The sequence below is a fragment of the Manis javanica genome, chromosome 13 (genome assembly GCF_040802235.1).
Source record: "Manis javanica isolate MJ-LG chromosome 13, MJ_LKY, whole genome shotgun sequence".
Taxonomy (NCBI): Eukaryota; Metazoa; Chordata; class Mammalia; order Pholidota; family Manidae; genus Manis; species Manis javanica.
Genome location: NC_133168.1, coordinates 74387645 through 74400044, shown reverse-complemented (window position 1 = coordinate 74400044; position 12400 = coordinate 74387645). Strand labels below are relative to the sequence as shown.

The 12400-nt window shown below is 44.2% G+C and overlaps 1 protein-coding gene across 6 annotated transcripts in view; it reads right to left on the bottom strand.

Annotated features, from left to right (window-relative positions):
- Positions 1-12400, bottom strand: part of MAP3K4 (mitogen-activated protein kinase kinase kinase 4) — a 106913-nt gene that overhangs the window by 3864 nt on the left and 90649 nt on the right. For 5 of the 6 annotated variants that reach the window (XM_037023891.2, XM_037023900.2, XM_037023895.2 and 2 more), the window contains 7 exons: positions 9553-9653; positions 8828-8908; positions 5790-5981; positions 4658-4728; positions 3638-3754; positions 2598-2757; positions 602-724 (listed from right to left, as the gene is read on the bottom strand). In XM_037023891.2, coding sequence (XP_036879786.2) covers positions 602-724; positions 2598-2757; positions 3638-3754; positions 4658-4728; positions 5790-5981; positions 8828-8908; positions 9553-9653 — 845 coding nt within the window. Of the gene's footprint in view, positions 1-601; positions 725-2597; positions 2758-3456; positions 3548-3637; positions 3755-4657; positions 4729-5789; positions 5982-8827; positions 8909-9552; positions 9654-12400 lie in introns of those variants that run through there. The other variant, XM_037023909.2, reaches the window with a different exon arrangement.

Sequence of the window (12400 nt, the reverse complement as noted above, 5' to 3'; positions counted from 1 at the left end):
AACACAGCACCATTTATTAGCAGAGCCAAGCAAGAAATTAATATTGTATAATATCGTACACAGAAGATGCAATTGATTTGTTAGGTGGCCATGGGGAGCTTTCTCCGAGTTAGATAAGAAGAAATATCAAAACTTGAACAAAGGTATTTCAAGTCAATTTTTTAAATTGACATTTTAGGGGCTGCATTATCTTCTAAAGGACAAGTTTTGAATATCCAAATCTTCAGATAAATTACATCCACAATGAAAATACAAAGTTTACCTACAAAGGAGGATGTGACTTCTTAATGACACTAAATAATTCAAACAAATAATTACCATTTAAACATAGTATTATTTCGACTGAAACAGCCATAATAAATCCCATGGGAACAACAAAGATAGTTCTTCTGGGAAGAAAAAGAGGCCTTCCTTCCCTTCCTCCTCTGACTTTAAGGGAGAAATCGATTCCCGTCTGACAAGGGCTTTCAGGTGGAAGGCCCCTCACGCTAGAGACCTTCACCTCTCCCAGGTCTCTGCTGACAAGGCAGGACAGGGAGACCCAAGCACCAGGCAGGCCACGACGAGTCACAGCACTAAGACAAGCCCCGCCCGTGCCCACCTGCTGTCCCCAGAGTGCTGTTCACTTCGCCGGGCATGGTCTGCGCGTTGTTTTTAAGCTTTACTGAGCATCCAAAATCCCCTAGTTTGATCAGTCCAGACGAGGTAAGGAAGATGTTGGCACCTAGTGAGAAGTAAGCAGTCTTTAGTCCCTGGCATGCCATGAGTGCCTCCTAAGCTGACATGGCAACCTCCACTACCAGCAACTTGATTCACAAGCTTTACAGAGTATAATCACAGAAAGATTTTAAGCCATTATTCAATCAAGACATCAAAATAAAGCAAAGCAATTTTAGTACCAGTGCAGATAGTTTTGACCAATAAATGCTGAACTGAAATACATGTATTAATTCTAACATTAAAAACTCAGAGATACTTAAAAAGACATTAATATAAAACACAAATGCTTGCAGTGGCAGTCTCTAAACATCAGAGTTCTGCACAGAGGCCCCTATGACAGGAAGCAACGGGGATAAAGAACTGCATACACACTGCTGCACTTTCTCATCAGATCCTAGCTGCCACCAGGTTCAGTGTAGACTGAACAGCGTTCTGCAGTTTCCTAGTATTTCTGCCAGCAGTATACATGGCTAACTGGTACTCAAGTTGGGGTGGTGGGTACTGCTCATCTCTCAGGCAGCTCTGCCTTTTGCTATGGGCTACAGGATATCATCACTCCACTGAGCCACACATCTCTAGGTGGCATCATAGTCCTGGGGTACCGGCTTTCAAAAAGCAATGCAGAGCCACTCAAGTCAGACAAACAGCCACATGATGGGCTGACGTCTAACAGTCACTCCTCGTGGATTGAGTGCCCCCCCAGTAGGTGGTGTCCACTGTGGGTTACACATTGCTAATTTCATCATTCTAGAACTAGTCCAAGCATGTATATCCTCCACCATACCATATTATACAAACATCACAAGGACAAAAGTGAACAAATCTGCTGCAAAAACTCTGAGGGATCCTCTCTATGGCCATGGCCAATGACATGCAGGTACCACTTCATGACAGCAGACAGAGACCCAACTGGTGTACGTGGCAGAGCAACTGGAAACAGGCAACACCGTGGCCTGACAAAGAACCAACTGAGCAGATGCTCAGAATGATCCCAGACAGCCACGTGTGGTGGGTGGGCGGACAGGCAGCAAGACTGGCATACACTGGGATGCAGGCTTGGGGGCAGTGGGCAGCCTTAGGATGGGCAGTGCTCCATCCAGATCAAAGCAGGTTTGGATGTAATCTAGATCCCCACTGGCTCCAGTGCCTGGTCAGAAGTTGGCCAATTCTAGAGCGAACAGGTCTAGGTTGGCCTAAGACTACGTGATAGAATGGAACCCTTCGGTCTAGATAAAAATCATTTGTTACTTTAACCCCTCAGATTCCCAAATACAAAGGTCAGGGAGACAGTGTGTTTAAGCCCAATGCCAGAGGGACAGCTCTAAGACAGAAGCATGGCTGCTCTCCTCACAGAAGAGAAAAGCACTTTTAATCCATCAGCTTGACCAAATCAATATTTAGCAAAACTCCACTGGGGAGGTTGGTGTAAATAAAATCTTACCCTTGTCCCCCTAACACTGCTGCACATCATGAGTTACACCAGCATTTCTGACTCACTGTCACTTGACATATTCACGATGTCTATATGCAAATACACAAGGGTCTTGACATGGGGAAAAGAAAGGATGCTCTGATCACAAATGTCTCGTGAACACACCATGTTGACCAAATCAGCCTTAAAAGTAACAAATTTCATTTCTGGGAAACAGACTTCCCCGAAAGCATTATGGAGCACACAGAGCAGAGCCGCCGCTCGCAGGAGGAGACGGGGCTCCACACAGTTGCTTCGTCTTGAGCTCTTTACAGGAGATTATGTATAAAAAAGGTATTTCTTCCTAGAGAAATGATGTGTGGGAGTGGGAACGACCATCTGGGGGCACCGACCCTGTGCTGGGCACCAGAGGACTGTCTGGCTCCTGGCGAGCGGGGGACATCACCTTTAATGTCACGGTGGACTATGCCATGCTCGTGGAGGACGTTGATCGCGGTGCTGATCTGCTTTGAGTACAGCCGGATGACGTGCTCCTGAAGTCCCAGCCTCGACACCTCTTCCAGCGTACCCTCGTCACAGTACTCCATGAAGATGTACATTTCTTCCTGGAGGAGGAATGAAACACAGCCTTGTGTTTACATGGACACTAAGCGAAGAATGTGGAACACGTCACAGGCCAGGCCCCAGAGGAACCTTCTCTGCGATGGTACACTACGCCTGTCACCCTGAGCACTGAGGCTGTCTCCTGACAGTCATTCCTGACTCCTCTACCGAGCATGTGCCTGTCTCCTTCCTCTGTCTGGAATTACATAGCTAGTCGGGATAAGAACATCTCCGAATCACTGGCGACAATGTCTGTGATCCTCTGGAATCCAGTCCGCTGTATACTCTCAGACAGGGACCAACGGGGCTGACCCTATAAACATATTATTAAGTACTGAAACACATCCTTTTCAAATATGAATTTACTTGTGGAAACATTAAAAAATCACAAATATCCAACTTCCCCTGGAAGCTCATGCTCTGCCAAGATGCTCCAGGTTATCCTCTTTCCCTCAAAGTGTTTACTTCTAAAGACAAGGGGGAAAACAAATTTGAGGTTCTAGATTTCTGTCATTTCACAATGGTTCGTTCCTTAAATAAACATAAAAGAAACCTTGGTATTCCTCAACAGTGTACTCTACAGTGGTTCCGCGAAAAAGCAGCGAGAAGCTGTGTGGGGTGTTTTAGAAGAGCCTTCTGACTGGCAGGATGGGTTTCAGCGCTTTATAATGTCGGGTTAATGACTACAGTCTACAACTTACATTTCAGGAAGAACTCCTCTAGTTTCAGAGAGAAGGCAGAAATGATGTAACTCATGGAGATTTCCTGATAATTAGGCAAAGTTACTGTGCTCTGCAATGAGAAGACCTGTGATGTAGAACAGGACTCCATTTGCACCCTTACTGATCCTCACACAAAAGAGTGTGATCAAAGTTGGCTTACTCTGTGAAGTTCCACACCAAAATACCGAACCAGATTGGGGTGTTTGATGCCTTCAAATATTTTCAATTCATCTGCAGTTTCCTTAATAGTTTTATGGTCATTAGGTTGAAATCGAATCTGTAAAAGGAAATTGTTGATTACTGATGGGACTGTCACAAACTAGAAACACAACAGCTTTAACTAGGAGGGCTGGTGAGCTGTCTCCTGACACTGTCCTCACCCAGAGCCACAGGACTAGGGTCTGTGTGTCTGTGACTTCCCTTCCAGACTTTCTGTCCTTTGTCATTCCAAGCAAATTAAACGTGCCTGCTTTAGAATACTTGGTGAGAGAGCGGCTGATCACATCACTCTCACAGCTACAAACTGAATTAACAAAACCATTAACCAGTCAGTGAGCAGTCACAGGGGCTCAGAAGAAGTGTACAACCAAGCTGAACAAGGTTACAGAAGCAGTGCGGCCGCTACGCAGGCACGGCGAGGAGATGCAGCAGGAGCTCAGGAAGGAGAAGGGTCATTGGCTGAGCTGCAGCCTTTTCATCCAGCTCCACCACCTGCCCTTTGACCTCACCTCATGCGGAGTCCCCTCTTCAGCAACAAGTCTTTGTTTCCCTGATGGGGCCTCCTCAGGCCTTCCCAGCTCAGTCTTAGTGTCCTCATGGAATCATAATCGGCTTTACTCAGTGTAGCTTCAGTGTGCCTGTCTGGTCACTCAGTGTGTGCCTGCTGCCCAGTCACCTCAGTGTGCCTGTCTCGTCACTCAGTGTGTGCCTGCCCGGTCACCTCGGTGTGCCTGGTGTGGTCACTCAGTGTGTGCCTGCCCAGTCACCTCGGTGTGCCTGTCTTGTCACTCAGTGTGTGCCTGTCTGGTTGGTCTCAACAGTCTAAGTGCTAAAAGGCAGGTCTCAGACTCACTACAGAAGCACTGGGGGCAGCTCTATGCACTAAGAGGAACTTTTCCTTATCAAATCTTTATCACACAAGGACTTCAAACAAAAAGCCCTAGAGGGCCAAACCACTCACCTCTTTCATAGCCATCAGCTCTCCAGTGTCAACGCTGATACAGGTGTAGACCTTCCCATACTGGCCCTCCCCTGCAAGCGGGAACAAACACGCAGCTCTCAGTCACCAAGCAACGCATTTCAAGTCATCCAGATGATAAAATCTCCAATTCTGGACCTCTATTTACAGATCTATAATTACGCTTACTACAGTCCGCTTTTGCAAGACCCAAAATATTTCTGAACATTCCCTAATAATTGAGGACAATCTCTTCCCTATGGATTACCTGTAAAGACCTATACATAGGGTAGAACTGACTTTGGAAAATCCCAGAGGAGGCATGAAGGGGCACACCTCTGAGCCTTAGGGCCCTGGAGGCAGTCTGGGCCGCAAGGGGCTGCCAGGCGGGGAACCTGACCACCAACTCAGACTTCCTGCGGCGCCACTGCATGGCCGGGACCAGTAGTGGGTGGGGGGAGTGTCCCACCAACACAGCTTTGGGGACATTAAGTGAAGGGGATATATGACTGAATAACACTGATAACAATAATTAATACAATTTATGAAGTGCTTGACTGTTTTCAGTGTTTTCTGCTCCAACTGATAGAATTTTGGACACTTCAGGTCTCCTCAGCTCACAGGGTCCTACACTCACACTGTGCCTGCCTCTCTGGACCTAAATGCTCGCCAGAGAGTAGCACTTAAACGGGGACCAGAACAGCAGCAGGCTCCTTCTCTCACGCGATCTACCACTAGTTATTTTACAAGAAACTTAATTTCATTAATAGGCAGTGTTTTTAAAAGACTGCCCTGTCTTTATTTGTACCCAGTCTTTCTTAAATAATGTTCTTGTGGGAATAAGGTAAAAAAAATAGAGACATGAACAAATGGGTAAAATTGATGTAGTTCTCCACTGTAACTCTGGAGTTACAAAGCAAAACTATTCAATATAGTGAACCATTTAAATGTCTCTAAAATCTCATTTTGTATTGCTCTCAGAACACATTTTACATATGAAACAAAAAACAGAATGCTCTGCAAAAGATATAATATGTATGCCATGTCTGTAAGAGAAAAAGACCAACTATGTAAGATTTAACTTAACAAAGTGTAACTGTTGCTATTTCTGTGTCACGTTCCTCGGGTTCCTTACCAATTTTGTTTCCTCTTTGCCACTTGAAGGTCACCTTCCTCAAGCCTACATGCATAACATTATCATAAGATTTAGGGGTATCACAAACTTGGCCAATGATATTCTTTCTCCTCATTTCTCGATACCTCTTTTCTTCAAACAATCGGACTGACTTCTGGATAGCTTCTATGGGTCCTTGTTTAGAAGCTGTATCTGCGGGGAAACACACAAACTCAGTCCCAATCACTACCATCAAGTCAATTTCCAGCAAAAAACAATAAAAACAGAGCAACATACATTGGCACCCTTCACAGCAAGGCTCATTAACTATTCAGACACACAGCAGGTGAATTGAAGTCCATCCGAATCCACCAGTTACAGAGTACACTGCATACTACACACACACTCACAGAACTCACAGGGCTGAGGACAACTCTCCAGGCTGCTGGTCAGCCTAGTGCAGTGACCTCCCACCTGCCTCTAGGCTAGCTCCCCAATGCACTTTCGTTGGCCAGAATTGTCTTAATAAAACATAAAATCTGATCATGTCACTTTCCTATGTAAATTTACTTCATGGTTCTTCACAACCTGTTCACAAAAGTCCCAACGTCCTGCATAATTTGGACCCAGTTTATCTTTTATGCTTCACTTTTTTAAGCCCTCTCTCTTCTCTTCTCCTGCCACAAGCTCTGGACTAGCTGAACTGAAAAGACTCTGTGGAACTCACCAAACTGTTTCTCATTCCCACACTTTTGTCCACACTTTTCTGTCTGCCTAAAAGGCAGCCTTCTCACCACAGTGCCTGGTGAGTAAATATTCCTTATCACAGGTCACTGTGATACCGCACCTCGTCTAGGAAGCCATCCCTGCTGTGAAAGGAATTAAGCTTTCCCTTCTCTGGGAAGAATGTATAGAGTAGGGGCTCTGGACTCAGAATGCCAGGGATCAAACTCTGACCTCACCATGCTCCAGGTGTTTGATGACTGATAACGGGCAAGTTAATGGATCTCTTTATATATCAAATCCCTACTCCGTAAAATGAAGGTAATAATCCCTGATTCACAGAGCTGGCGTGAGGATTTCATGAAAGCATGCATGTAAAGCATGCAGTCTGGTGACAGGAACACAGGAATACCCAACACATCGCAGACAATGTGGTCACTATTCTTTTGTTTTCCCATCACTTCTGTCCCTCTGTACCTCTTTTTCTCCAACATATTTTATCACTATTTATAGTAAGAAATGTCTTTTCCACATACAAGTGTCTAAAACAACACTTTCAGGAAACCTCATTACTCCTATTACGTGTGATTCAGACTCCGTCCTATTTTGTTTTAATGCTGATTTTATAACCCACTAATGAGTCACAACCCATAATTGAGAAGCACTACTTCAAGTACTAATACAGCACTTTGCATAGTGTATCCTAATTAGCTATCTAAGAGCCTGGATTTCCTAGCCAACAAGAGATGATTGAGGACTGGGATGACAATATGGTAATTTGAAGGGAGAAATTCCCAAAGGTTCATAATGTTCTAATTACAGTTTCTTACTACAGTCATTTATTAAAAATGTCAATCCTTGTTTCCTTTACCTCAGTTTATGACACATCAAGTCTACACAGCACTGAACAAGACTTCACAGCTGTGAGGCCATGGACTCCATCATTAAATATTTCTGGGAACAGCTTATTTTTTTTTTAACAGTAAAGTTTCTCAATTCCTTGGTCTTTAATATGTCAGTGTGAACTACAACTCTCCCAAGAATTCCCAAGTTTACCCAACCACAAAGTACTTGTTTCGAAAAGCATAGTAAAGACTGGTATCTGTGGGAACCACAGGTTGTGTGAGAGCCACCGGAGACCCTCCTGGCCACCAGCTCAAGCCCAAGCACTGCAATCCCCTCCGCCACTGCCCCCGCCAACCCTCTACACACGCCTGGCCCACTCCAGGCCTGTCCCATATTGTAATACAGTTGTTCCTTGACTTCATTCCTTTTTCTATATCCCACCTTAGGCCTATAGCTTATTCTTTCACACCACATTACTCCAATGGCCTTCAAACCAATCTCCCTGTTTCTTCCCCCATTCAGGACAGCAGGTTAGCCTACCTCAGTGTCCCCTTTTACCCCCCATCCCTACCCACTCCCAAACACACCAGCTGCTCAACTGGCTTCAAAGGCTACCCACCATCACCTGGTAAAGCCATAAGCACTTAGCCGATCTCTGAAGACTGGCCACGCCCGACCTCCCACTTCAACTTCACCTCCGTGTACAGCCACACTACCCAGCCCAGCCCCATGGGTCTTTTCACTGGTCACGGGCCTTCAGGTGTGTTTCTCATTCTGTACTTTTCCTCTGGCTTGATGCAGAACCGCTTTCCTTTAAAACCAGCTCCAGCCTTATCCCTCCAAGAAATCCCTTCTGATTGTCCTCAGCTTTGGGGGACAACATATGGCAAAGGGGTGCTATTGGTGAAGAGCTCTGATCCCAGTCCTGCGGTTTACTACTTTGGACAAATTAACTGGCCTCTCAAACTTTATCATTTATGAAAAGAAAACCTATTCTGCCTACTGTTCAAGACTGTGACAAATGTGTGAAAGCATTTGGAGATCAAGTGCTAGACCAGTGGTTTTTCTGCTATTTATTCTGTGAATTAATACTGATTTTTGATCACCCACTTTGTTAAGATAAATGCTTTTTCTCAACTTCTTAGTGTAAGCAATGAATGGCTATTCATTTCACAGATACTTATATATTACTACTATCTACAAAGATTTATGCTAAGGGGCCACCCAAGGCAAAATAAAATTAACCACCACACTGCTTTAAAAATACAAAGAAGAGCAAAACATGTTCCTAACCCAAAGGAGCTGGTAATTTATTTTAAGAAACAGGAAAGGTACACAAACATAGTATATATAGAAAGTGATATCAAGGCATAAGAAAGGCCACAAAATATCAATGTAGAAGGGTTAATAATTCAGAAGCTAAAGCATGTTTTAGCTGAAACTGCTCACTTTATGCTTAAGCCTTTTAAGTTCAACATTCTTTCCCTTACCCTTAGTCTGGCTGATCAGTGTCCGAAGTTCCCAACTTCTCCGAGTTGACCCACTGGAATCACCTTTTGGATATGCTGGTTCTGCAGGAAATGGTTTTTTTTCATACAAATTAAGACATATAAAACAAAAATGCTTTTGTAATTGAGAGCAAGATTCAAGAGTGAATGACAATCATTAGTTACCAACAACCTGCCCTTTCTGGTAACTAACCTCTGGCTGATGTGAGTGTTGAGAAGCTGTCTCTACAATCAGTTCCAGAAAATTACACCAAACTAAGAAGTTGTTCCTGGGGTTACAGGATTTTAATTGTGTAAACTTTTCGAGAGCAACAGACAATATGATACTGGATGGAAAGTGGATTTTTGGGGGACTCCACTCAAAGGCCCTGCCCAGGAGCACAGCAGTGCGGCAGCGTGAGTAACCCCAGCTCCTGGGCAGACTCCCGGGTCTGCACTGTGATAACACTTCAGCATGGCCTCGACAAACAGGGTCACTGTTGTACTTTTAAGGTGAGCCACAGTGCTTGGCAATTAAAATACCAGGAATAATAATTTTTTTTAAATCAACAAAAGTAGACTAGAAAACATAGCTAAAAAGGCACCTACATTAGAAAGCCAATGTGTCTGACATTAAATCTTCTTAGAAAGCTGTCACCTCTTCTCAAAGGTATAGCCAATGGAAGCTGGGGCCGAGACAGATGGCCAGGCCCACCGAGCATACTCACCGTCTCGCTCCTCGGTGGGGCTTGAGTGGCGACTCAGAGACCGAAACTGCAGCTCAGCTGCTATGGAAGCCAATCGGTCATTCTCCGGGACACTGGAACCCCTGGTTTAGTGTTTTTAAAAATCATGCTATCAATTCAATGGCACTCAAAATGAAAGATCTGTGAGATTCTTTTAGAGCAAAGATTCCCAACTAGGGGTGATTCTGCGCACGCGCACACACACACACACACACACACACACACACACACACACACTTTTTTTTAGAGCAAAGATTCCCAACTAGGGGTGATTCTGCGCACGCGCGCACACACACACACACACACACACACACACACACACACACACACACTTTTTTTTAGAGCAAAGATTCCCAACTAGGGGTGATTCTGCGCACGCGCGCACACACACACACACACACACACACACACACACACACACACACACACACACACACACACACACACACACACACACACACACACACACACACACACACACACACACACACACACACACACACACACACCCCGGGACATCTGGCATCTAGTGGGTCCAGGACAATGCAAAGGACAGCCCCCAAAAAAGAATTATTTGCCCAAAATGAACAGTGCTGCTACTGAGAAACCCACCTCAGTATGGGAGGAGAATGTTATTTTTATTCCTCCACAGACAACACATGAGAACCTGACTGCATAATACACTGTTTTATGTAAAAAACACAAAAATAAACACAGAACAGTATTTACTGAAGTATTACTGTTGTGTGGAAAGCTCCATAATTTAAGCCCACGGTGGTTACAAATTATTAACCAAACCTGGATAATATTTATAGTTACCATCAAATTTTATTTTTGTATTTAATTCTATTTCTGCTAAAATCATCATACTATTCAAAGGATCTTGAATCTCTTTCATAAGAAAATGGAAGAGAACACCTGACATTTCTGGAGCAGGAGCCGAGCAGGAGTGCAGAAGAGCAGGAAGCTTGACATACAAAGAACCAAGTCAATCTGCTGCTTTTTTAGAGTAAAGTTAAGTGTTCAGCAATCCAGAATGAATCCATAAAGAGTAAAACCCAGAATTAAATTAGGGAAGTGTTAAAATTATAACTCAAACAATTCAAAGTAAAGATGGCATTAGTTTATTAACAAGTTTAGTAGGTATCCTTCAAATGAATGGTTCTCTGAAGTATGGTAGCATTTATGCTCTTTCTGATCGTACACTGACTGGGCCTATGGCAACACAGTCTACTCGACAGATGTTCACCAACTGTGAATTCTGCAGCACCTTATTTCCCTAAACTCCCAAACCTAGTACAGAACTTGCTAAGTCTGAGGCAGAGGGATATCTTCTACTGACACATAGTTCATCAAAAAGGCTTGGCACCATTTCATAACAACATCACTGACGCTAGAGTGAAGAGAGCCAGCCACACCCGAGCCATGCCGGAGACTGCGGATCCCCCTGATCTCCCAGAGACACAATCAGCCCATTCCACATCCTCAGAGTTTTGTGCCAGGGCTAAAGGCAAGAAACACACTTACATGAGGTGATGTGCTGACAAACATTTAAAAACTAATCGGGAGTGGGGAGTTGGTTGTAGAGTCCCACAGTTTCTGTGGTGTAACAAATTTTGTGGCTTGCAAAAAATCTCTGAAAAATTAGCAATCAGCTCTTGCAAACCAGTAAGAGTTAGGTCCAACAAGCAGAACACTGCAAAAATGTTTTATAAACAATGGTGAAAATAATTGAAGTCCAGACTATTTCCTAAGTCAAACCAAGTCAAATCAAAACATCTACTGGCTTCCATGGGGCAAAGTAAAGTGTCCCTGTGGTGATGTACCCCTAAGACAGGCCAGGGCTGCACAGGCCGGGACACCCCTTCTGATGCCGGGAGCTGCAGGCTGCATTTTGCTTCCTCACCTCACGTCCACAGACCCAGGGCTGCTCTGGGTCTCCGGCTCCCAGGCCAGGCCTGGGCGGTCTGCCTTGAGGTCTGCTACACAGGCCCACCATCAAGGTGCTGAGGCACGAGTTCAACTAAGCCAAGCCAGGCTAGAAGGCTGAAGTGGGGCTAGCAGCTGTCAGCTCTGCACAGCCTCCCTGGCCCTGTGGCTAGCCACCTGCTGTCATATTCGCACACCAGCGAGTACCTTTCCTCCTCGTAAAACATGGCTTCAAGAAGGCCCATGACAATGGGAGTAAAATTTCTAAGTATCAAGGATCATCCTGAAGTATGGACAAATATTTAAGATGAAGAATACTTACAAAATATGACCCATAACATGTTGAAAAACTACTTACACGAAGCCTAAGACTAAATGCCTAGACAGGTCAACTGCAGGGAGTCACTTTTATACCGAAGTACATTGTGTGTATTTTAAACACCTCCAACTTATAAATGCCTTAAACCATAGTTCATGAACCTTTACTAAAATAGGGCATTACTCCCCCTTTTCTGGAGAAATCACATATGAACAAGAAAGCAGGCACCCTAGTTCTGGTGAGGTGTTTGTTCTCAAGCACGGCTGCATTTGAGGGTGCATTACTTCTCTCACCAGTTGTGCTGCATTTATAGAGGCTGTTTCAGTACCCTGCACAGGGACATGAGAGCATATGTGGAAGTAGCTGCCATGAAATAATCTAAACAAAAAAACAGAGAGGGCAAATGGGATTTGCTCAATGTTAATTTTTTTAGTTGACTGCTTAAGCTGTAAAATACTCTTGACTTTTTTTAGGTTATAGATGTTTATCACTAAAAATGAGTAATATTAGTTAATTTAATTAATGAGAAGTATGGAAATGTTTTAGAAAATGCAGACTGTTATGGAGTAGTAAAAACACTTT